Genomic DNA, 26,023 nt, shown 5'->3' on the forward strand with positions numbered 1-26,023 from the left:
TTGCGATCGGGAATTGCCGAAGGAAAAGATTTTGATGAAGTTGCATTGATTTAAGTACCTTTCCGTGACATAATGAGTGACGATATAGTTAGGTCTACTGACAGAGATGAAAAGAAACCCAATTTTTCTATATATCTATGACATACATCTCAGACTACTTCCGTAAAGCAATTCATATACATTGAAATAAAAGTTACAAATGTGATTCGAATTAAATTTAGAAAAGATTCTTTGAGACAAAATTAGAATCGATGGACCAGCTCTTCTTGTTTCCAATCGGCGATTTTTCTTAACTGGAACCACTAATTCCAAGACAGCGCGATCTTCTCCCTCCCCGGTCGTAAGTCCATCCTCCGTTTTTAGTCGAGGAATGTCAGAATGATATACAACCCGGCATTTGCAAACCTGTGGACCATCTTATCTAGAGTGTCAGGAAGTAGGAAAGCTAGTCGGCCTGAACTATTTCCGGTACAAGGAAAAGAAAAACGAAGGATGGGCCGTGTACTTTTTTTAGAAACAAAGAGACTCCTCCGCATCTCCAATATCGGTGCCGCCCTAAGGCAGGAGGAAGGAAAATATGGAGTCATATTTCCAATTTCTAGCCAGCACGCTCCATTGATCGTCTAGGCAAGTTCAAAAGGAACTTATCTCCTGGACGCTTCTCTTTATCCTAAATCTTTGACTCCGGTTGACGATTCGAGCGTAAAGCGATTGATCAGAATGAAAGGCAAAGGCGCCTAGTGGGTTTTCTACTCTTCTTTTTTCCTCTTTCCTCGTCCACCATCTCGACTCCTTTCTGTTTTAAAACCCCTGAAAAATAAAGACGGAATGGAATGGAACGAACAATTCCGGTTTTCCGGTCGAGTAAATGAAAAGGGAGAAACCGTTAAGTTGGAAGAATGTCAGCAGAAACTTTTCTAATTTCCTGAAATCCGTCTGGGTGTGGATTCCTGGATGATTCGACTGAACCAATTGTGGAGAGCTTGCACCGTCTTGCCACTTGACTGAACTCGCCTCTATAACTGTCTTGTCCATCTGACCAATCAAAGGCGCTGTTCTTCAATCTTCAATGGCATGTATGTTCGTCGCTTGGACGTCTTACTTACAAACTTCACCATATTTCTTCGTTAGAAGCTTCGAACTCTATTGATGAATGGTTCCACTTATCCACATTGCGCGGATCCGTAAACTAGAGTCTGTCAAGGAGTAAGAGCCCAATCCACTCACGATTATTAACTTTTTATGTATCCTGGCTCATAATTTCGAAATCCAACGCTCGCTCCCACTAATGCGCTTTAAAATCGGCGATAAGATTCGACTGAACCGTTAGAAACCGATGAAAATCGTTCCTACCCCCGCTTTAAAAAAAAGCCAATTGTAAAGTGAGGGAGGGTGATAACCACGCCCCGATGGCAGATTGGTGGTTCGGCTTTAAATTCTGTCGAGTGGAATTGCAAAAACCCCTAGAGATGGGGGAAAGAAGGCGGCTGGTGCACTTCTAATCGAATCGATGGACGGCTGGGCGCATGCAATTTCTGTTAAAGTTGGTTTCGGCCGAGCTGTGTCGGGGGGTGGAGTCTACCAGGCAGGGGAGGTTTTTTACAGAAATCGATGATCGTCTACCAATCTCCAATCTTAAAGCGGAATGCGTTCTCGAGAGAGGAGGCCGATCGAAGCCACTCGGACCGTTTGGTTTTGCTGTTTTTTAGTTTAGATGGAGAACTGAGGTTATAATCTAAAAAAAATTCGATTTGTGCCATTTAATCGGGCGAATACAATCGTTCTTTTTCAGAGATCGGTGCCTTTTTTCCCTTTCTTTAGAGACGCAATAACTGCAAACCTAAAATTCGAATACCTGATACGGAAACTCTTAAATATTTTAAGGTTCTGCGTTATCGAAGAAGTCGTTTCGAAAAATTTATCATAAATATTTTTACGATTTGACACGACAACTTTTGTACGGGAGCCTGGACCTTGCCAATGCGATTATTTCCACTTGGAACGGACTTCTGATCACGTGGTCTACTTGACTTCTCAAAGACCATTCCGTTTTATGTCTGTTGATAAGGGAAGCGAATAAGATGGGGGTGGAACGTCATAAGGCCGTGAAACTGTTGCAATGAAACTAACAGCCTTCTGCAGACTCGTGTGGGGTGAAACAGCTGGCAAACCAGCGGAGAAGACAGATTATCTGTTGTCCGGACCCGCACCTTCTTACTTCGATCGATACATATACTAGTGCCAATTTTCCAGGTAGGCATCCATCCGTTGGAAGCTGGAAATTACTTTTGCAAACTGTAACTCATCGTCTGTGCACTGCCCCCGCGGCCAATTGATGCTGCAGATTGCTCTTCGCCTCTTCTCCCTACGGATAATCTCGGTTGGACCCTGCAGATAAGGACGGAGAAGATAGCGAAGAAAGGTTCGAATTTTCTATTTAGTTCCAATCTCTCTCCGTTCGGCTCACACCTTAGCTGATTGGCGAGAACTTTCTTGCTCGTTACTGGGCAGAGATCAAGCTGTCACCGAGTATTGGAGAAGAATAGTCCTATTTAGCTATAAATCGTAATATAAATCTTGGAGAGAAACAATTACCCGCTTTGTAGATCCTACAAAGACACGGATTCGCTTTATTATTTCGCTCGCTACGCCGAGAAATTAAGGTCGCTTCTATACGGGATATCAGTGAATGAGAAATAAAGATAGGCGACAAGTGTCACAGACAAGCACGTGGGTTTACACGTGCCTCCACTCTCCTAGACCAAGAATAGGGGAGAAGAAAAGAAAAAAGGAGCTCCTCGCTCTTGCCCTGCCGTTTTTTTCCTCTCCCATCAGACAGGTAGCCACGTGAGGGGACAGGTGGACGAAGTGCAGGTTCACCACTTCTTTATCTCCCCTTCTACAAAGGAAAGTTTTGCTTATGTTGCGACGTACTGTACAGTACGTACAGTACAGTACATACCTAAAGCGGATGGTATTTTAATCTAAAAAAAAAACCTCTTGTAATTTTCTTCAATCATCTTTAATACGTCACGAAAAGAGTAGAAATTCTAATCTCGGACAATTTATATAAGAGATCGTGTAATTTATAAAGGTTCGTGACGCTTTTGTGGTCCATCACGCTAGACAGTAACATGCAGGGCGGAACGATTCTATGTATAAATTATGTGACTATCGACCAGGCTTGCGTGTACCGCTTTTAAGTACAAAATCTACTACTTAACAACCGGGTTCGATGTAGGATACGTCTGGTTTGATGCAAGAGATATTTTCGGCCTTTTAATAAATAAAACACTCGAACGAACTCCTATCTATCTGTCATTCTCGTGTCTTTCGACATTCCTGTTCTTTTAGGAGTATGTTAAACACGCTCTTTCTGTATGTGAAATCGTTTTCTACTTTAATGCACAAGCGATTTATTTTCAAATATTCAAAATTCTTTAAAGACACAGACAGTATCAAATACCGTAAATCCGATGAATTAATTTATTTTTTAAGTTTTCTCTCAATTAAGTTAGAAAATCAGAATACAGAATTCAGCATTATACTGCCATTGTTCTGAAAATAAATAGATAAAAAATGATTTAAGTTTATGCAAAAATCAGCAGCAGAAATTGATCCGTTCCATTTGCAATGAGTGGAGAGAAGTAGATCGAAGGGCAGCTCCAATAATTGTTATTTACTTCTCCTCGTTAAGGCGCAATAAATAAAGCGATAAAACATCCTATATAGTATATAAATAAGTGGTTTGAGCTAAGCCCGTCTAAAATGGCTTATTCCGTTGATAGAAATGAGAAGCGTACAGACAAACTGATGAAGAATGAATCTCTCAGCTAAGCATAAAAGTCTTTCGGGCTAGAGAGATATAAACAAATCTGGTTTTCCCCAAGGCGAATATGCGCGGATGGTGATTGGCGAGTTATAGACAGAAGTGGTTTTTTCCTTCAATAAAGATTTGGGCGATGACGATAAAGCAAAGTTTGTGTGTCACCACTCAGACTGCTGCCAATGTCCAGATTGATTGACTCAAGGATAAGTTTGTTAACCCGAAAGTGGAGTAGTAGAGGCTGGATCTTGTTAGCCCTACTTAGATGGGCTAGATGATGCTTCAGGCCGATACGGGGCCACTTCTTTTCATGGTTCTGGCAATTGTTTGGAAGCTTGGGATGAAGTCTTTACGGATGTTCGCTTTCCGTTAAAAATGGCTATAATTTAAGTTATCGCCCGCGTGGATGGAATTTTCTGGCGTCGTTTTATAACGTATCGGCAAACGTATCTATTTTGGTTTCAAAAATGGTGCGGGATCTGCAGAACGATCAATTCTTTGTATGGCGTGAGCGCTAGAGTATCGAGACCAACTGCTGAAATCCAGATGTATTTTAAATTAAAATACGTAGTCTAAACGAGAAATGCTATAAAAAGTTACTCGTTTCTTTAATAATTCCGTGACAAAACTGTATAAGGAAGATATCGAGTAAAAAGCGTCCAAATGAAATTCTGCAGAAGCTTCATCCCCTAATCCCCGTCGGCCTAGACAAAAGAAGCTTCTTTTTTTGGTGGGAGGCAACAAGGTGAAACACAGAGAGACGCATTTTATTGAGAGGGACATTGACGAGAAAGATGTAAGACGTGATTTGAGGATCGATATCCAGTGCGAGCCGGCTGGCAAATGAAAAACGACTGCTGAGGAAGAGCAGGAGCAAAGCGGAGATTGGTGCGTTTTAAAGCGTCAATCCGGTGACTGCATCTTGCAACCTACAGCATTCCTCCATTATCACGATAAGGTGGAGTTGGAAGGCGTCGATGCTGCTACCGACTCTCATAACTCAAAAGGATGTCATTGACCGGCTCGCTGTTTGTTGGAAACGCAGAAGCCATGTTGCGCAGCCACCTTAGTCTCTTCACTTCAATCGTATTTAAGTTGTTTTCTAATGTCCGAATCGCGCCTTTTTTCTTTTTCTAGAGAAATGGCGTTAATACTCGTCGAGGGACGAGTAAAACGCTTATCTGCAGCAATTAAACTGCATTTTCACCAGATAAACACTCGTTGACAAAGTACAACGAGAATACCCGCTTGGGTCGAACTTTCTCACGTTTTCGAACCTTTTTTAGAGCTCGTAACCACGAAAATATGCCTGATAGCGATCCTTACAGCGGCTTGGTATACACGCGCGCTTAACTACCGTGATTCTGAACGAGTTTGTGTTCGTGCCGGGCTCAGAAAATGATGGATCACCTCTCTTCTACCTGGTCGTGTTTACTCATCTGGAGTGGTCAATGAATGAGGGGAATATCACGCGGAGGGGCATTTTGAACAATGTCTAACTCCATTTCTAAAATTGGCCTTTCGGGAAGGCGCTGACAAAGGTTGTTTGTGTCTAGAACTCTAAACCGTCTTTGTCGGTAAAAAAATCTCCCAAGTTTTATTAAAATTCTTAATCTCCTAACGTCTTTCATATATTGTAGTTGATATTTTCCACAAGAATTCGTTGAGAAAGCGCATTTTTCTAGGGTTTAAGCTAGATCTGTAGCATTTTCATCGGAGTTTAGAAATTTCGTGAAATTTACATTGTAATTTGAATGAAAAATAAGTAAATTAAGATCGTCGCAAAAGGAAAAATAATTAGTTCAGTGACGTCATTCTCTCTTTGTGAACAGCGTTTAGATAAGAATTACTAGGGAGATCGCTACCCAAGAGACAGTCGATCTTTGTATACTACATTTCTCACGCGCCATTCCCCTAAAGGGGGCCACGAGAATTAATAGGAATTCCGTTTTACGAATGGAGGTGGTGGAAGAGAGAGAATTCAGTTTAAAGGCTGAACTGGGTCCCGTCGTGTCGTCATGGAAACGGTTTAGGTGGAGCCAATAGTCCCGCCTCTCGGCATCACTCCGTCCTGCGCGTACAATCGATCGGGTAGACATTTGGAGTGGAGATTACTTGTCGTAAAGATTGGAAGCCGTTAGCCCGCTCGGTGTTACTTTAAAGGGAGCCCTGATTTAAGACGATCCCCGGGTCATAAAACAAAACGTGCAGAGAAAGAAGGTTTAAATTCCCCTCGTAAAAACGCCGCGCGGTAGATCCGTATCCCAAAAACTATACACGACGAGCCACGACCCGGAAATATTTCCGTCTCTCGCTTTTTTTCCCTCCCAACAAAGTTTAATAAACCCGAAGTGGCCAGGGGGAAGAAATGGCAAGGTTGTACTTCCTGCGCCTCGGACAAGGTATTAAAAAACGGTGATAGATATAGAGTGGAGGCTGTCCGGTGGAAGAGACACTAGGCAGTCCCCGCTGTCATATCCAAGTAGCGCGATGATAAACACACGTTATTGATGTACCTGTCGGATGATCTACGCCTCCACTCGAACTGCTGATAATTTCCAAGATTGCTTGGACCCCCTTGGAAAGAAGGAACACGACAGAAAACTAAACAAAAAAAAAAAACTTCCATAACTGGATTTTGCTGCAAAAATCTCTTTAGTCTCCCCTTCATCCATTTTCAGAGAAAAGTTTTTATCGCTAACTTTTCTTTTTCCTCCTCTTCCTTTTTGAATCTACGGTCTGTATAATGGACGTCAGTTAGCTTTACACATTCAGCTTCCTTGTATATTTATGCTCATTTTTATGTCGTACGAATGCAAAACGAGTTTTTTCCCCTCCTCCTGCAAATAATACAGGAATCTTCGGCTGATTTAAAGTATAATCTACAAAATTACCTGTTTCGATTTCCTGGAAGAAGATTAAATACATGTTGACTTTAACCAAAAAAATAGTATATTTTTCTGTTTAGGTTTTGAGTGTGAATGCTGTTTATTGTAAAGGGCCAAAGAGAAACAGCAACGGGGCATCATTCATTGTCAGAGGAGTCAGATGGCCGTTGCCCACCTGAGGTCGAGCGTTTGGAAACTAAACCATTGTGGCTGACGATTCGGCTCTTCCATCATCATCATCCTCTCGCCCGTGACATCCGAATGAAAATTTACTCGGCCACCCCGGCGACATCCGATACTCGACTTCATTCCTTCGATTTCCCACCCGTATCCGGTAATTGGCGCGTGCGAGAAACACTTCCTTGTAAATTCTTATTAGGGTCGAGCGGATCACGGCCGGTTGGACGCTCCCTGGCGGCGCCCGCTTGAGTGCAGTGCCGTGTCCTTCATCTCCCCGCCTAGTTACAGCACCATCGGATTTTCTCCGCTTTGATCCTTTTCCTTTCTCGGATTTTTCACGTTGGTGATTGAAGAACGTTGTGACCAGCCGCCCATCTCCTTTCTCCTACGTGCCCAGATCAAAAATAAGCTTGGTCACTCATCGATCGGCGGATAACAGGGAAGAGACTTTTGTCGTAGGGTAGGTGTCGTCGACAATCCACCTGAGAGCGTCCCCCAAATGATAATGAGTTTCGACTTCTTCCCGGGTCAAAGGATAGATCTCACGAAATAAATAACTTATTTCTCGTTGGAAGAAAAAGGTGGACGTCTAATGGGGAAGATCTGGATGAAACAAAAGACGTTTGTCTCAGGAAAAGCGAAGAAGGCCAACCGACACCTCGTTAACTTGTTAGACAATTGGCCAAGGGCAGCAACAAAGAGTCCGAGAGTAGAATTTCTACTTCGGCCTGAGGCCCTTTTTTTTAACGATCCCTACTTATTAAAGTGTGTATTGACGATGTCTATCCTCTCAATTAGTTCGGAAAATCCTTTCTACTACTTCCTCATTGAAATCTGCAATTAAGTAGCTGTACTCCACTCTTTTACTTTTCTAGTTATCGATCGTTCGGAAACTCAAATTTCTTTACATTTTCTTCATCTTCCGAAATACTTTGTGAGAAAACCGATAAGCTTAACGATTGAAGAGAACTCTATCTTGTTAAGACAGACAGCAAATTTCATTTCCCAAAGAGATGACGAAAATATATAGTTTTACACGGACAATATAATTCGATCTGGATGGATTCAATTTCATTACAGAGATTTCTATTTACTAATTGTAGATCAGTAGAAAACCGATTATATGAAGGAAAATAGACAAAAATATTGTACAGTTTATCCGATAGACAACACCAAAGAAGTTTCTTTTTAGTTTAAGACAATTCGGAATTAAAAATTTTCGTACTAACAGTTAGAAAAAAGTAATGAAGATTAGAAGAGATTATTGAGTTGAGGAGCGAGCCAAAGATTTGAAACGTTTCCTAAGTTAAAAAATAAATAACAATACACGTGCCCTTTTACCTAGTTCGGGGTATTATCTTCCTTTGATTGGTTTGTAGAAGGGAACTTAACATCGTGCGTCTTTTGTATGGTACTCGTTCCCTTTTAAGCTCCTTATTCGGCTCCTATCTGGCCCTACTTGTGGTCTCTTTCTTTCAGATAAACAGATTTTCCAGTCTGAATATTATTTTCTCACTAGTCGGATCGGTCAATAATTTTTTTTCTTTTGAAGTTACCGCAGAATGTTATTTTTTTATCACGTTGAAACAAAGTTTAGAGAAGCCTAAATTCTAATTTATAATAATCTTCAATCTCGTTTGTTTCTCTCAGAATAGAAAAAAAATATAGTTTGTTAAGTGGATTGCGCTTGTCACTTCCAGCTGCCGTAAGAATATATTCGTGCAGGAGGACTAAGCTTCAACTATACAAAACAGGACCTATATTTTACTGACTAGCTAAGCCCTATAGAAGGAGGCATACAAATCAGATCTACCAGATCGAAATAATAGCTAAACACTACCCAGGGAAAAGGAATTTATGAGTGACAAGTAGGCTCACTCAGTGTCCATCATAATTACGTAAGGAAAATACTCGCTTCGTTGATTTGCCCACACATCTAACACCCGCTGATTGATTGCCTCACCGCCTTTTCTTCTAGTAGTGAGATTTCCCTACCGCTCGAAAGACGGTGCAGTTATCGGGATGCGGATGAACAAACAACAGTCCCTATCGATGCGTGGGACAGATATACGTGCGGGAACTTTGGAGGAATAATGGCGCGTATTAAGTTTTCTCTTTCATGTATTTTTTTAACGTTGCAGACCTCCTCTGCGTATTTTGTGATGCGGGAAAAACTAATTGCTGAAAAGCGATCCGGGAAAGATGCAAATGGAAGAAACCCGATACCCAGCGATTCAAATTCAAACAGCCAAATCCAGATGGCGACGGGGACAATAGGATGTCCCGATCTCCATGGCAACTTGCAGGAACACAAGTCGTTAATACGAGGGTCAGTCCATTATTAAATAGGGTGAGGAGAAGATAGATAACCGAACCTTCTATATGGCGGGTCAGACCTATTAAGGTCCAGTGGCCATCGACCCCTAGGTACCAATAAACGAATGCGCCGGAGAGTTCCGATGGTAATATCTTCTCTGGAGTGCAATCCAGGTAGGGATGCTCGCGTTTTTAAATTCCAGCCGGCGGGTGGTTCTCCTGGACCAAAGTCGATTTTGTCCATCTACCAGGGCCGAACGGCTCTCCCCGCGGTAACGAGATCAGAACGAGAAGTGCCGGTAAATGAACTTCTGGCTGCCGTCACCCCGAACAGAGGGCACGACTCGATGTGTAAGCTCATTTTCCCGTAGCGTATAAGATAAACCATAACTATAGGAACACCTGGGGTTGGGGGAGGCAGCTGTAAAGCCGGAGGGCGAGTGGGCGAATTTCTAAACTCGACCATTAATTCGGTCCACTTTGAACGGAAACAAACCGCCCGACCGAGGAGGAGGCGGCCATTGAAGGGCAGATGCAGCGGCCCACCCCCACCGGAGATTAACGTTGGACAAGAAAAGGAAGCCATAAGAAGGCAGCCAACCAATTTTTGACCGAACAGCTGCTCAAAAAAGAAAAAAAAGGTGTTCGCGGTCGGTACGAGAAGAATCGAAGAGGCTAATTTTCGAAATATAAATCGGCGCAATTCGACTCGTACGGCCACCGGGTTGGAAGTCTACTTAAATCAGAAAAAGTGGCTAGAAGAAGCAATAAAATAAAGAAAGGAGCACGTGACGTTCCCACACACGTGGTCAGATCCACGTGACGTGTAAGTGGTCAGAGGGCAGAGTTATTACCTTACAACTGATGTATGTGATCAAGATCCGGTTGTACGGTAGCCGGCTGTAAATGTGAGGCAATCAACCGGCTCAGCAACATCACTGAGCGGGTCATTTCGCTAACACTTCTCCATAGAGTCTGGCCAGAAGGTTATCGCGTTCAACAGCTTCCATTCAAAGTGAATATAGTCGTTAAGAGGCTATCCGCCGGTAGTGGCGGCTAAAATTAAATTGATAGTAAAATTTGGGGCGTGCGCTAGGAAAGGTCGCTTGCCAGTCTGAACGTGCAATGGGATAATACCCGCCCCCTCCCCTTTCCAATTGGATGGGGGTCGTTTTAAACTGAAGGGGGAGGCAGGATGTCGTGAAAGCTAGCAATTTGGAGTCGTTCCACCGACGTCACTCATTCCATTCGGCCACGGTCGATGACATCGATTGGAGGCCATTTCGCCATTGGTTGCCGTCTCTGCGCCCATTCGACTGTTTAAAGCGGTAATTTATGACCGGCGCAAAAAGGAATGGAATCGATCGCACGCTAGCATGCAAATTCGCATTCTCCTTGCGACAGAGAAAAGATTCCAAGGTGTAAGTGTAATCTCGTGGTCTTCTCGCCATGCGACAGTTTGTACGATAAAGAAATGGAAGATTTGCATAACGAGACAGGGGATGGGTCATTTTGCACGCGGGGGCTTTTCGTGGGATTTACAAGACTTGCAGTAACAAATAGAGATGACGCCAACACGTAACAAATGAGCGTTTCCATCCCGAGCGGGATAATGGCCGAGATGTAGGGATGCAGTTTTCATAAATTTATTAAGAGAAAAGCTTAGTTCCGGCTACTGTGGGCCATCATTTTACACTGTTGCCAGTACATTAAGTGTACCTGCTATTGGTTCTAAACGATTTCCATCCCTGTCTATATCGTCGTAATCTAGTTTGTAGTTTCCCCTTTTCTTTTTTACACTGCCTAATGGAACTGCGGCATAAAAATTGTTCGGCCATCACGTGAACAGAAGTGGAAGTAATCTTCCAGAAAATCGTACTGTTTCCGCCCCTCTTTTCGCTAACCATTCCATATACACGGTTGGAGGAGTTAGTTGAATGAAAACAGAAAGCGATGCTTTCCCCGTCCATCCAAGAACTTTTGTTTCAATCCAGCTGCGATTTGTACACTTCTTTCTCACAACAACCCGATGATTTGCGCTTCTTTTTCTTTCTTCCTCCTTTTCTTTTAACTCAGAAACTTTGAGGAATTTACTTCATCGATCACCAAACGCCTAATGCAACTCTGAAATGAAGAGAATCAATTACGTCTCGCTCATCCCCTCCTCATTTCTACTTCGAATTTTTAAAATTTTCTCGAAGAATAAATTTAACCGTGTTTTTGACTTGTGATGGCGAGGAACGAAATTGGTTTCAATTTCACTTATACACAAACTCACGATTTAGCTTTAAGTGCATATAAACTTAGTTTTTTTTCCACTTCTCCACAGCTAAAGTCTACGATAACTCACGAACAGACAACGCGTAATACCTAGGAAAAGATTACATTTCTGCGAACCTGGATGGATTTTGCCATCTTCGAAAGAAGAGGGCGGAGACAGGAGGTGGCAATTCACACTTGTACCTGTGCCAGACTAAGAAAGACAGTTCGATTTCTCCCTGGCAAGTGATCCCCACCTGCTGCGCTGAGTCTTTGCCAAATTTTCCACGCTCGTAGCCTTTCCTGGCCAAGGCGATGGAATCTGAATAAACTTGACTACAAGAATTTCCTTCCTGGCGCCGAAATACGAGCGTGTTTAAATCATTTTCTAATTAAACGCGTGCATTCCACGTGCGATAAGAGAATACCGAGATGTCAAAAAATAGTAAAGCGGGAAAACGCGAAATAGCCATTCGGAGATTTATTTTTTTAGGTAGAAGATCAGAAGAAAGAAGGCGGCAAACATTATAAATTAAAGTGGAAGCGAACAATTTTCCACTGGCTGCATCCGAGGAAGTTTCAACGTACGAAATGTCGTCTAATTTTCGTCGTCCGCGCTGTTTGCCGTGTTTATTATCGGTCCATCATCGGCAACCGTTCCCCTTAATGTCCGGGGTAGATTTCACGGCCCGTCGTTTCTTCTCCCCTTCAGACGCTCTTCTTCACCTTAAACTTACTTTTCCGCTTCAACTCTTGACAGGGCGTTTTTCTTCTCGTGCGCTTCACTTACTCTTTCTCTCGATGGCTGGCTGACCAACACTACTCTGCACTTTCCCAGCCGAGACTTCTGAACCCTGAAATAACTGGACTCGTGGGAGTTGCTGCTACGGTTGTTACTGTTGAAGAATAGCTGCACGACCCAGCTCAGATTAAGGCCGGCTGGCTGCACAAACTTCTGCCTTCTTCCCACTTCTTCCAACTTGGAGGTTGGGTGTCTGTTTGTGCGGCCCTTTATTCCCCGATCTGCCACCGAAGCCCGAATGTGTGTATTTTTGGAAAGCTATAAATACGGCTAATGGTACATTTTGAGAAATAACAGGCCCGCTCTATACATAGTCTGCGCTATTTTCGTCTCTTCCCATTTTTCCCTCTTTTCTGTTGAAAAATTGTTTGCGGCAACTGATTTCGATTCTTTCTTTTCAGTCCGTAATCAAAATGTCTGGCTTTAGAAGTCTGGGAGATGACGAGGAAGTGGAGTTCGAATGCAAAGTTTCGGATAAAGGTCTGGAAGCTACCATTGTCACGGGTCCCAATGGGCAGGATTGCAAGGGTTCACATCGACGCCCCATGTCCAAGAAAAGATTTAGGAAAATCAGGTAAGCACAAAGTTTTAATTAATACCTAAAAATCATTCAGATAGCACCAAGGTTTAATCGCTGTCCGTTCATTAATAAAGCAGTCGAAAGTAGAAAGTCAGCCATCGATCTCTCCTTCTCCGGATGGTAGCTGCCCAGTCTCCACCTCCACCTCCTCCTCCTTTGTGTGTATCTTACGGCTCTGTTCCTCTAAATGCTGCACTTCGCGCCTTCCAGGACCGTGTGTATACAAGTGATGTAATACTTATAATAGGACGTAAGAAAGGAATAATCCTTCCAGTCTGAGTTTTACCTCGGACATTGATCTGCTGACAAAGCTTTTTCTCATTATGAGATGAACCTTTTGTTGCAGATCGCACTCGGTTCTGGTAGACCTCTTATTGAAGGAACGCGAAAATTTCGGCATCTGAACGAATTTTTTTTATGCTATCGAAATTTGACTATTCGGTGTCTATGGAGGTCTAATCCAAAACGGCAGCACGTGAGTGGTGCGATCGAACCCATTGCAGCTTGATAGATTCATACCCTTCAAACTAACTAATGGTGTCCACGTCGACGGCATGCAACTGTCGAATAATTGGAGAGGTTCGAGACCGGGCAAGTGATTGCACGGGATATAAATGATGGTGCAATTCTTTACAGAAAGGTATCCCGCGCGGAGCAATATATTTTAGCTGTCACGACAAACCCTTTTTCATTTTTCCCCCTTCGGAATTCCTCCAACTACTCGACACCGGAAGAAGGAGCACGACCGGTAAGAATTTTTTGCTTATAAGAAGATACGTGACCTGTCACGTGATGTGCTTCTTAATAGCTTATTGACGTCAATTAGTGGAGTATAGAGTTTACGTTGGGGAAAGGGTAATAATAGCAGTGGCAAAATTGAGAAGGGGAAAGAAAAATAATAGCAAAGTTTGCTTTATGAGACACGGACACACGTTGCTGGGATGGCTGTACCGGCGTCAGAAAACATTGTTTTCTCCCCGTGTCAAGCTTCTTGCTGGAAATGTGTATTTATGTTCAACCAAACTGCGGATATAACTTTTTGTTAGTAGTAGTGTAATTTATCCCTGCAACCGCCATTCTGGGTAAAGAGAGAAAGTAACTGCTCGGTCGTGCACCGTATAATAATTTTTACACGGGGCTTGCGGATCTGACTTAAAACTTCTCATTCCCGGAAGTGATTTGATCCCGTAAGAAAAACAGAAACATATGGTGTTTACCGTATTCTAGAAATTTGGCTATTTATCGTTCTTTAGTGCAGTCCGGCGCGGACATCTGCCCAACTGACCCCGAGCCGGGCCGGCCAGGCCATATTTCCTAGAAGAGCAGATGTTAATTTAGATTTTGTTTGTGCGCCAGATTGGTTTAGACTTGTTTAAAGCAGGCCGAGCGCAAACCATCGGGTGGCACTCGATTCGTGCTGTGTTTGACATCAGAATCACTTTTTGACAAACTATTGCGCCATTGTGACCAAGGTATGTTTTTTGTGGGTTTTTTCTCCGACAGCCAGTGGCCTGGGGTGCCAGATGGTTGTGACTGGTCAGTTGGACAACACCGCGGGGGCAAATATGACTACCGCCATTATCCTTACCTAAACCAATTACGGAGAGATTAAAGTTTTCTGACTAAATATAAAAACACCCTACATTTGGAGGAAATCTCTAGTTTCGGTTGTTAAAAATTTTTGAGATGAAGCCACAGCTAATCATTAAAGAATTTTTCCAACACTATATTGTGATGGAGCAATTCTGTGGAACCATTATCTCACCGGTGGATTTTGATCGGATACATCTCCAGTAAGACTGTTAGGTCCAAAGTATCTAGCAACAATTTACGTAATTTCGGTGATGGTATTGTCTGATCAGCTGGATGTGGATTATAACCACAATTAACATTATTAAAAATTGGGAGGACTGAGGGAAGAAAGCGCGATACGATTGTTGATAAAACTTAGGATACTCTCTTTTTGCAGGTGCTACAACTGCGGAGAATTTGCCAATCACATAGCAGCCAAATGCACCTTGGGTCCACAGCCCAAGCGTTGCCATCATTGTAAATCTGTCGATCATCTTATAGCGGAATGTCCTCTTTTAGAAGAAAAAAAGAAGACGAAAAACGGAGACAGCAGCACCAACAACAATAAAGACGGCTCTAATAACCACAGGACTGCTACGGAAGCGCACGACGTGCCAGGCAGCAGTGGAACGAGCACGGAGAAAAGGAAGGTTTAGCCCGAGGCATCAGTACTGCGCATCCGAACTTACTATCAATTTTTCCAGGGTCTTCTGGGTGGAAACGAACACGGTACCATCCAAATCCCACTGGTCCTTCTTTGTCCTCTTTAGGAACATTTCGAACGGGACCGTGGTCACGTGATAGTTGCGTACACTCAAAGTGACTGTCGAACAATTTTAACATTGCGCACCTCATTAAGAAGTCATCGTCTGTGAATTTGATGTTTTTAAGTGTTTTGCTAAAGAAAATAGCCTTCGGCACGACGGACGAGAAGAACTTGAACTTTATTGATAATAACTAGCATGTTTATCAAACGGCATCTAGTCCGGTGATGTGTCCATATACCACTTAAAATAAGGGTAGAGGAGAGCTGCACCGGTAGCCAAATCGGGTCATTGTGAACAGATTGCTTAATTAATTCCCATTTTCGTAGCCCCCTTCCCCAAAAGGAGCAGCGCGTCTTCAGAAAACTGCCAAACGTTGCTCAATGACTTTATTTATTTAGGTTTCAAATTTTTGGTTGAGTTAGTCGAGATAGTCTCATCCAAAATTCCAAAGGGTATTCTCCCTACCCTTCGGTTTAGTATTTTATTGCGGAGCGTGTTTTGCCGGAAAGCACGGTTAATTCCGTGGTTGGTTGAAGTTCCTATATAAATAGATGAGGTCGGAAGTCAACATAATCAGATCAGTACATATCATTTCTGTGTATGGAGTGAGTAGCAGATTAGGTACAACGGGTCACCATGGCAACTGAGTGATTGAGACAGGCAGAATTGTGGCAATCACTATTCACCTTGAATATCGTCCTTCGGAAAGAAGCGATATCCCTCTCAGCTGAAAGCTGTCCTAGTCGTAAGTATTTCCTCGTGTACTTACTCCCCCTAACCTCTCTTCCATATGTAAGCAGATACTATATTGGTCTTCCTCGTTACTGAAATGTGTGTGATAGAACATTCTTAACAGTACTTAATATGTAGTCCCGTTCCCAAATGCTTTCTACTGCTAGACGGCAGTCCTCGATGGTTTCACGATTTCCGATTCTGTTACGCAATAATTTAATAACCGATTTGTATTTCTACTTCATCTGATCGGTCTGTCGACGATCATTGCTCACAAACAGGAGAAATGGTTTGAACCCACCAGTGCCTCTATGTTCTGTCCAATTCTTTTGGCTTTTCATCTTTTATTTTAAAAACTTGTGTTTGGTAACAGAGTTTAGATGAGAACACCCGTTCTTTCCGGTTAAGGGACAACCCTCCATACGCTCTAAAACTTTATAAAATTTTAAATCTGTCCCGAGAGAATGAAAATCTCACTGGATAAGAAGAGAGTTATCTTCTGAACTTAACCGAGCACAGATCTTTGCCATAAATAAACTTGCTGATAATTTAATGTGACCCTGTTAGTTCCGATATACAGAATCCAGACGTGAGACCACAGCAGTTGAAACTGTTACGTACCTAACTGCAGTTTTGTACAGAAATTCATTGTTCATTTCTTGTTTGTATCATGAAGGAGAAAAATAAAAATTCGTATTTCAAAGGAGTGCATGCCTTTTTTTTTTATCGTTACTTCAGAATAGCGTGATCTAGAAAATCGATATTTTGGTGAAATCATACAGCAATCTGCCCACCTCCACTTCAAGCAGCATTCATATCATTGGTAGTTGGATAGATCACTAGTTCGCGACGTCTATAATCAATAAGACCCTACGTACTGTACTGTACTTCACTAGCAAAGCTGTGCTCTTGGTCCTTATGTTTGTCGCTGGGCTCGCGCAATACCCTCCTACGCTCAGTACCAATTCACCGGAAGCTAGTTCGTGTTCTATAGTTTGACGTCTTTTACTCGGATAAATGGTCGATAGAAGACTTGAACCATGCCAAACACGAATAATTGGCGTGACGTCTTGGGGCAGGTTATGGTTGTTAAAGTATAATTAATATAGACAAGCGCATCCGCCATCTTTGTGTAACTTCACAAGGTCGAAGAATACAATTGTTCTTTTGGATTGCATAATTTTAGAAGGATTTTAAGCGTAAAATACCATGAAAAGAACCTATCCTGTTCTCGAAAGAACTTCAGAACAAGCCTATTCAGAATTATTCCAATAACAAGAACCTATAAATATTCTGATAAGGTAAGAGCTATTACATTGTGGACGTTAACGTGTTATATGATTTGTTTTCCAGTTACATCGCATCGCTTTTAATTACAACGTTTATTTCTTATTTTCATTTAATTGTTCTCAGTTATATATATGACATTTTCTCTTGCTACATGATAGGGATAAAGCCACATTTTTCGTAACTTTATCGAGTATTCGTTTAATATAAAAAATTAGGCATTTGTAAAGATTTAATGTAAAAAATTCACCGATAAAATTAAACTGTGAGTAATAATTATTTATTTTTCAGTATTAGGTTACATAATTGTATTTTTATTTTGTGCTCATTATGCTATACAGCTACATTTTTATTTTCTGGTTGATTTTAACCGCTAATTCATCAATACTACATTAAAAGTTACTAAATTTTAAATTCAAAATACGTTAAAATTTAGCCAATAGATTTACATACGTGTAAAACACACATAACTAGAAAAATATATACAAACATTTACGAATTATTAAAGTCATAATGATTTATTGTACGATATTATTATAAAATAAAATATTTATTAAATGATAAATTACTATGATAGCCAATAGGCTGTATTTTCTTCTTATCCTATCAACAAATAATGGTCGATCATGACGTAAATATTCTTTGTTGTTTAAAACGCACATAGAAATAAATAATTAATCGCGTTTATATACCTAATTTAAATATATAAGCATGATTAACCACAATAATGACCATGCTATTTGATATAGCCGTCTCATATCTAGATAAAATTAGTTTTACAATTACTAAATCTAAAATTTTTGAGGATTATAAAGCTTCCTAAACAGTTCACCATTATACTATAAATAAATTGATAATTGAATAAATAATTAATTGTCTTTATATTATTGATCACAAGCCTATATAGATCTTATTCTTACAAGGAGATATCGAAACGTTGACATCCTGGATTTTTGCTGAAATTTTAATACGTTTTTAGTACGCCTTTCCATTAATGTACGGTACGGTAACATAATGAACTCGTGTCAATGAACACGAGTTATGTTACCGGTAGTTTACGAGAAATCATTGTTTAAACTTTTTCGTGTTCGTTATGTATCGAGCTCTAGAAATGAATCGTAACGAGTAGGCGTGGAAGAGTGAGTAAAACACCAGGTTGAAAAGCTCGACGTCACAGGTTCGTCCTGTTTGTTTTTTCTGCAATTTTTCCTTAAGTGTGCAATTCAGTGAATTATCTTAAAATATATTTGACCAAAAACATTATTTTGTAATTATTAAAATCATTCGCATATATTTAAACAACTGTAGGAAAAGTGTTGATTCGCTCTTCACACTTGTTGTTTTAAAGAGGAGAGAATGATTTTAATAATTACAAAACAGTGTTTTTAGACCAAATATATTTTCTGAAAATTCACTGGATTGCACACTTAAAAAAAACTATGATAAAAATTGAAAAAATACAGCACGAACTCCCGACAACGAGCTTTTCAACCTGGTGTTTTACTCACTAGTCCACGCCTACTCGTTACGACTCGTTTATACAACTCGATATATAATGCACACGGAAAAGATTAAACAACGATTTCTCGTAAACTACTGTACATTGACACAAATTATGTTATCATGCATTATGGAAGGATGCATTAAAACGTATTATAGTGTCAGCAAAATCCATGATGTATAAGCTTGGATGTCCCCTTATTAGAGTTTAATACCATTCAATAGTATCGTCTACTAATTTCAAAGTAAATTTACTGGATTGGGATAATGTAAATAGCCTATGACTACCTAGCAAAAATAATATTAACGAAAAGTATTCTTTATGTTACTCTTTTACTTCCTTTACTAATCAATTATTATTTATAAGTATGAAACGTTCAATCAACATTAGATATAATAAACCAATGTTATTTTTAAGAGTTTGGGTGTAAAGTATGGTAAGTGCTGTCTTCGTTAGTACATTATAATGCGTGCTAACATCTAAACAGCATTGTATTTCAATTTAAATATTATATAAACTTTTTAACTATAACATGCATCTTATTCTAATTAAATAAAACAAAGTAGTTTTTTCTTAAGACGTTTAATTTTTATATTTTCTCGAAACTTTCATTATGGCGCTTACCAAGTTTTACACCCGAATCCATCATTTATAAAATAGAGTAAGATTGTCTAAGTGGACGCCCATAACCAAATTTAACTCGCCAAGATTTCCTTTACGAATCGAATCACAATTTATAGACATACATAATATTTTTAGCACTTTATTATACCACGTATTTAATTATATGCAAACTTAATGTAAACTCACAAAAATAATTAAATTATGTATTTTCTAGGTACAGAAAAATATCTTTCAATATACTTAAGTTATACAGTATTTAATGAATTATTTATTTATTTATTTTTAAAATTACAATAGGTGAAATGTGCAAAAATTTTGTCGGTAATTGTCAGTTATATCAAACACAATAAAATGTAATTTATTAATATTTCTTAATTTATTAAATAAAATATTGGCAAGCGCTTGGGTACAGTACACTTGATTTAATAAAAAGAGAACAGTGTTTAATTAATTTAAAACAACATTTTTAAACATCTATTTATGAATTAAAATACTTGTAAATTATAGGATTATGAATAGAAGTTATCCAAAATCCATTATATTTGGATTTAGAAAATAATCTATAAACAGAAAATGTAAAAATAGATGCAATTACAACATATCTTCGTAAATTTGAACATAAAATTAAAGCCAAGCATCTAACACAGATAATACTTTTCTATCCATCCCAATGACAAACTCCGAAATTATTTATACTGGTTCATTGTTTCTACCGTTCATGTTAGGAAGCAAAGCACTTCAGTGTTATTAAGTGCATCCTCATCACTTGAGGAGGCATTAAATGACACTCACTTCACTCTTCCGTAAATTTCTAGATTTGGAAGGTCACAAAATCGTAATTTCGAAAAATATAATACAAAATAATCAGTTTTTCGTCTTTCCTAAGCAATTTTCGAAGTATTAAAATGATAATTATATATTATTTAACATAAAAATTTCAGTAAAACCTATATAGGTTGTCAATAGTTTTTGCGATCATCGTGACTTATCAAATAAATATGATTTCTTTAAAATTAGTTCAGAAACTTATTTAATATTTTAAAATCAAATATATGAATTTATTAATTTTAATTTTAATATAGATAAATACATTATGTAGATTGTAGCTTATAAATTAAATCTGTGCAAACACAAAATTTATATGTATTATATAATGACATAATATGAAGCTATGATTATACATTCAGTCTTAAATTATATCTTAATAATTACCTTAAAATATTTATACATTAGAAAACTATTGCAACTGTGTATGTAGATTTGTATGTATATTTAAGAGAAACACAAATATTGCACTTATTTTCCATTAAATGTAAACTATAATTTATTAGGTATTATAGGCTATATTGATTGAAGACTATAAATCTTAGATATGTAGTAAAATCAAAAGACATATTACATATACCTTGAAATTATTGAGATATAAAGTATCAAATTAACCTTAATCCACTCTGATTTTGTTATTATTTGTTTTTAATTCTATTACAAATACTAATGTGATATAAATTCATTCGTGTAATGAGTTGAAAGACATTTCGAACTAAAATTAATATTATTTTATTGCAAAAATGGCAATGTGATGATTTTTCTGTTTAAATTATCGAAAAATATCTTTATTTCTGAAATTTTAAGATATTCTTCGATAATTTAATTAAACTGAAATCAAAATTGGCATCAAAACAAGTAAAATTATTTATGGATTGTATTTTTTGCTTCTTTGTTTTGATGCCAGTATTTTTATTGGATTTCTAGGCCTTGTTATACACAAGTAAAATTGTTAAAATACTTACATTGTAACATCATTTCCTTCTTTCAAAAAAGTTGTTTTACTTGAGAATTACCGATAAAATTATAATAAAACACTGCAAATCTTATTACAAATTAGGCCTATTTATATATAAATAATTAGGCTTAATGTTTTCCTTCTAGAAACTTCTGATTGAAGAAATGTCTAAAAAATAATTTGTACAAATTAAATACGTATTTAGAAGGGAGGAAATCAGAAAATAATTTAAAATAAAGTAAAATCTTACACATTTTATCACATTCAATAAAAATATCCCCAAATACTTTTTCAATGTTTTGGGAAATAAAGAAAATCAACACCAAACGACATCTCTCACAGTTTCCCGCCATTATGACGTAATTATAGATTTCCGATAAAATTTAATTAATTCGATTATTTAATACAGATCTCGCTTTATTATTATTATGAATAACTTTCTAAATATTAATTTTAGTGTAAAATCGTTATTTTTAAGTTATGACGTAAGAATAAATCTCGAACTGCAAACGCGAGAACGCTATTAATTAAAATAGTCGTAAATAGCGCTTTCAATTTTAGGTAAAAAATAATATTAAAAATATTTATTGTAATTTTAACATTTATAGAACGAATAAAATAATTTTGCAAACATTAAATACTCTAGGCCTAAACAGAAGCTAGACGAGTTAAAACGGAATTTATATGATGGATAGGCCTATTTGGCATTAGTTTATTCGTTTGCATTATTATAATTAATTAATATTTATGTGATAAATGATTGATACAAGTCGACTTTTAAGCTTAAATTAGCAATGGGAACACGCAACGTCGATAAATCGACGTTAAAATGGCGTCTTATAAACGCGACGCGCAAGTAAAAAAATATATTTAATAATCCGGCAAATTACGTCAATCCGTTCTCGGGGAAACAAAGAAGATCTCGTGTTACACATCAGCTTTTTTTCACCTGTTGAAGAGATGCGCCACATTCCTGCCAAGCAAGAAAGCATTGCGAGATTCGTCTAGGTCAATCACTGACAGGATGACGGGTCGGTGACAAAGAAGACGCGTTCGTTATGGCGGACGGAAGCAGTTTCCACACTCATCCTGTCGACGGAGGAATTATTTACGACGACTTAGCACCGACTTCGCAAGTTTTATGGCAGAGAAAGACGAGTAAATCATATCCGACACCAGCTTCTCTTCGCGGTAAACAGGACAACTCGCGCCTGGTCTAAAGATAATTTGACAATAGTGAAAAAAGGCCGAAGAAAATTCCATATTGATATCATCCCCAAACGAATAGATGTCCTCGTTGGATCTTCCCGGTTTCCCGTAATTTGGTACTTTAAATTGCTTTTTACGCGCGTTTAGAAAGGTTCGATCTTTGAATACAAAGTTTATCTATAAACCACTTCATCAGTTCCTTAGAACATCCATCAGAAGACAAAATGAACTTGTTAAAGCCCCGGTGAAGAGTGTGTGTTTCGCATTGGTAAGAAGGCGTGTACGAGACACACACGAGAAAAATCTAACGAAAAACTATGGAGACTATTTGTAATCGAGAACCTCCTGCAGATCGAAGGCAAACAATTACAATGTTGTACTGTACCAAACGCGAAGCAGTTTTGTACAAAATTATCTAACTAATTTGCATAAAAAATTAGTTAGATAATTGAACAGTTTGTAATTTTAAGCTATAAAATATTAAAATAATTTATCTAAATTGAGACTATATAGAAAATACAAAAAAACTAGAATAATCTACTTAGTTTGGTGATTACAAAACCCATTTCTATTTGATATACGAGGTATTAAAACAACAACAAAAAAAAAAAATAGGTATGAAGTATTACCCCTGATTATTAACGATTACCATAATATAAATGCATGGATTTGGAGAAATATGGAAGAGAAAACGCACTCGATTGCATTTCTTATTTTATGGAAATCATCCATCACCATTTCAAAAAAAAAAAAAAAAATTATATTTCGATCAAGAGAAACAATCTGGAAGATGGCGCGTCCCTTAATCTTACAGAGCAATTTGAGAAGATTACTTGTCTTTTTAAAAGCGCTGGGTTGCTTATCCGGGTGGCCAGCAACGAGGCGGTATGAAGAAAGCCCGGCTACAGTTCATTGGACGTACACGCGACAGGCACGAGCCTCTTCCACTTCGGCCTGCTGCCATCCCAGTTTAGGGGCGTTACCATCGCTCATCATTTAGAGACATCTAGCGGCAGAAAACATAATTAATCTCAATTTTTTCGTTCTGCCCTTTAAATAAAAAAGCGTGCTGACTGGTGGAAAACGGGAAAGGTTTTTCTTCGTTTTTGTTTTCAGAAAAAGGATGTCTTCTGTGTAATTAGAGTTCCGTTAAAGGTAGAACATGCAATTTAAAGTCCTGGCAGTGGTGTGCGGTTTACTCGAGGGAACTCCTCTAAATAAATCATAAGGGGAAAACATTCTGATCTCGATGCTGTGACACAACGGCATTATTTATATCCGGTTGTTTTGGTGGGCAAACAAAGGTGGAAAGTATGTATTCACATCATTAATTTTCTATGTCGGCCAGGAGAAACGTTGGCCACTTGCTCAATAAAGGGAACAGAAAAACAGTAGGTGGCTCCTCCTCCTCAAATTAAAATCTCGAGCGGAAAGAAAGAGAAAATCAAACATGTCGGAAGCAGACGCTTTGACTAATCTTCTCCCGCCAATTGTCAACAACAGATGGATTAAGCTCGGTTCGGCTTCAGACATTCCATTAAAACCGCTCTCGTCGATATTTTCGACAAAAATATATGGCTACAATCTACGTCTTTCTTTTTCTCTAGTGACTATAGATTGAAACTGCTTCCTGCCTTCCTCATTCCATCCGGGATCAGGAGATTGAAATATTGTGTTTGAATGTTAGCTTATCTTTTATGGAATTTAGCTGAAAATCCTCAATTTCTGTTATGCCAACTCTCTTAAACATAACCTTGATGCAGAATGTTTTCAAATTTAAATGTACAGTACGAAGGATTCTACAGAGATTACAATATTCTGACTCGTTCAAGTAGTATAACGTGAATATAAATGACCTTTTGTAGAGCTTAGTAGAAAATCCCCAGTTTCTATTATGAATTCGTTACGTATAAATAACTCACTTTAACGTAATCTTGATTCAGAATAACTTCAAAGAATAATTCATCTGTTAATACTCTTAAAACGCAAAATATTTTTGATCAGGCAAAAGAATTAGCAGGAACATTTGACCTGGTTTTCCATCCGGGAGCTTCATTAACTCATGCTTATGCACAAAAAATACTAATTAAATAAAAAAATTGTTACAAAATTTTCATTTTATTGTATTTCTCGTGCATTAAAACAAAATCAAATTTTATTATTTGTAAAATGTAATTATTTTTAATATACTGAGGTCCTAAAAGTGTAAGTAGCAAGGGCCTTTCTTCATCTTCTGAGAGCCTTGCTACTCCGTTTGGAGGTTAATATTTAAAATCCTTCTGTCAAGTTTAACTGAACATTTTGTTATATTAATGATTTGAAATGTAGAATTTACGAGGAATTCATTCTTTGAATTTACGATACTTTCGGTCGACACCATTCCTTTCTCATTACGCAGATTGAAGCCCAAGGATAAAAGTTAGATGAGGGATTATTTATCAAGAACTACCAATCGTCTCGAACGTCTTATATCTCGCACATATAACTTCGATCCTTTCATTTATTTTACACGTGCCGAGCTTCACGTAAAAACGCAATTTCTAAAATTGACATTACGCTCGAAATACGAGGTATATATACGTATATTCCTCTTAAGTTAATTTATTAATAGCGCCATCTAGTGTTGAAATATCAAAATAACTAACTGCAATCGATGAGGGGTGGTAACGCGATTTTATTACCGTTATTTTTATTTTAAATCTTATTACAAGAATATAATTAAAGTAACTGTTTTGACCGACATTTTTTAAAACTATAAAAAAATTTAAATAATAAAAATTTTTTAAATTTTCTTAGATGGCGCTCCGAAATTGATTAATTATGCTCGAAGCTCTTTTTAGCGCGTAAAATGGGGTCAATATGCAAAATAGCGAGAAAGTCTCCCGAATATGTGACATCAAGTTGACTTACAAACGTTTAAGATACAATTATTGGTGTAATTACTGTTATTAGTAAAGACAGCACCGAAAACAGCTCAATGGAAGAGATGCCCACAGCGAATTCCCCACGTCTTTCTAACAATTTGGCAGTTTCTATGCTTTTAGAGTAAACTGAGTCCACTTTTCACGTCCTCCGTTCATAATAACGAGGTCACATTTTTCGCCTCGCTATTACAAATACATTTGTGGTATTAATAAATTTTTAAGAATACAGAACATGCTTTGTCGTATTTATTTTTCAATTTAAAATGTTCTCAGCCACAACACTTCTCAATCTTTTCGTGTTAGTGGCACACTCAAAATTTAAATTTATGGTGACACGCTGATGCTTTAATGTTTCACCAAAGATTCCCTTATAAACATCTGCACGAAAAGCATTTTAAAATTATTTTTTTGACACGCAGGACTTCAAAGAGGTCCAGCGATGTCCGGCCAACTTATCATTTTTGAGGCTCCAAATATATTAAAAAATCTCAAAGAATGTTTTAAATAATAAAATTTTGTTTGAAAGATATTTTTTATAGTCCTAACACACGAGAAATGCCATCTGTAACGTGTTTTTGAGGCTTCCGTAAACGTGAGGCTCGTAGAGCCTGCACCCGGTATCGCGGCACACTGATTGAGAACCACTGATTTATAGGTTTTATATAAAATCACTTATTTAATGAATTCTTAACGTTTAAGAACTAAAACGAAGTAGATTAAAATCAGTTCGTTGTGATTCAGGCAAACCAAATTTTTCGATGTTTTCATCCCAA

General features: G+C 38.4%; 1 protein-coding gene across 6 annotated transcripts in view; it reads left to right on the forward strand.

Moving 5' to 3' along the window:
- LOC136969966 (protein lin-28 homolog) overlaps positions 1 to 16,628 on the forward strand; it is a 50,104-nt gene extending 33,476 nt beyond the window's left edge. For all 6 annotated transcript variants that reach the window (XM_067264322.1, XM_067264320.1, XM_067264319.1 and 3 more), the window contains exons 3-4: positions 12,673 to 12,845; positions 14,821 to 16,628. In XM_067264322.1, coding sequence (XP_067120423.1) covers positions 12,685 to 12,845; positions 14,821 to 15,079 — 420 coding nt within the window. In that variant the 5' untranslated portion in view covers positions 12,673 to 12,684 and the 3' untranslated portion in view covers positions 15,080 to 16,628. The remainder of the gene's footprint in view (positions 1 to 12,672; positions 12,846 to 14,820) is intronic.
- The last annotated feature ends 9,395 nt before the right edge of the window (positions 16,629 to 26,023 follow it).

Source organism: Centruroides vittatus, unplaced genomic scaffold, assembly GCF_030686945.1.
Source record: "Centruroides vittatus isolate TY-2023 unplaced genomic scaffold, ASM3068694v2 contig_1832, whole genome shotgun sequence".
In the NCBI taxonomy this organism is placed as follows: Eukaryota; Metazoa; Arthropoda; class Arachnida; order Scorpiones; family Buthidae; genus Centruroides; species Centruroides vittatus.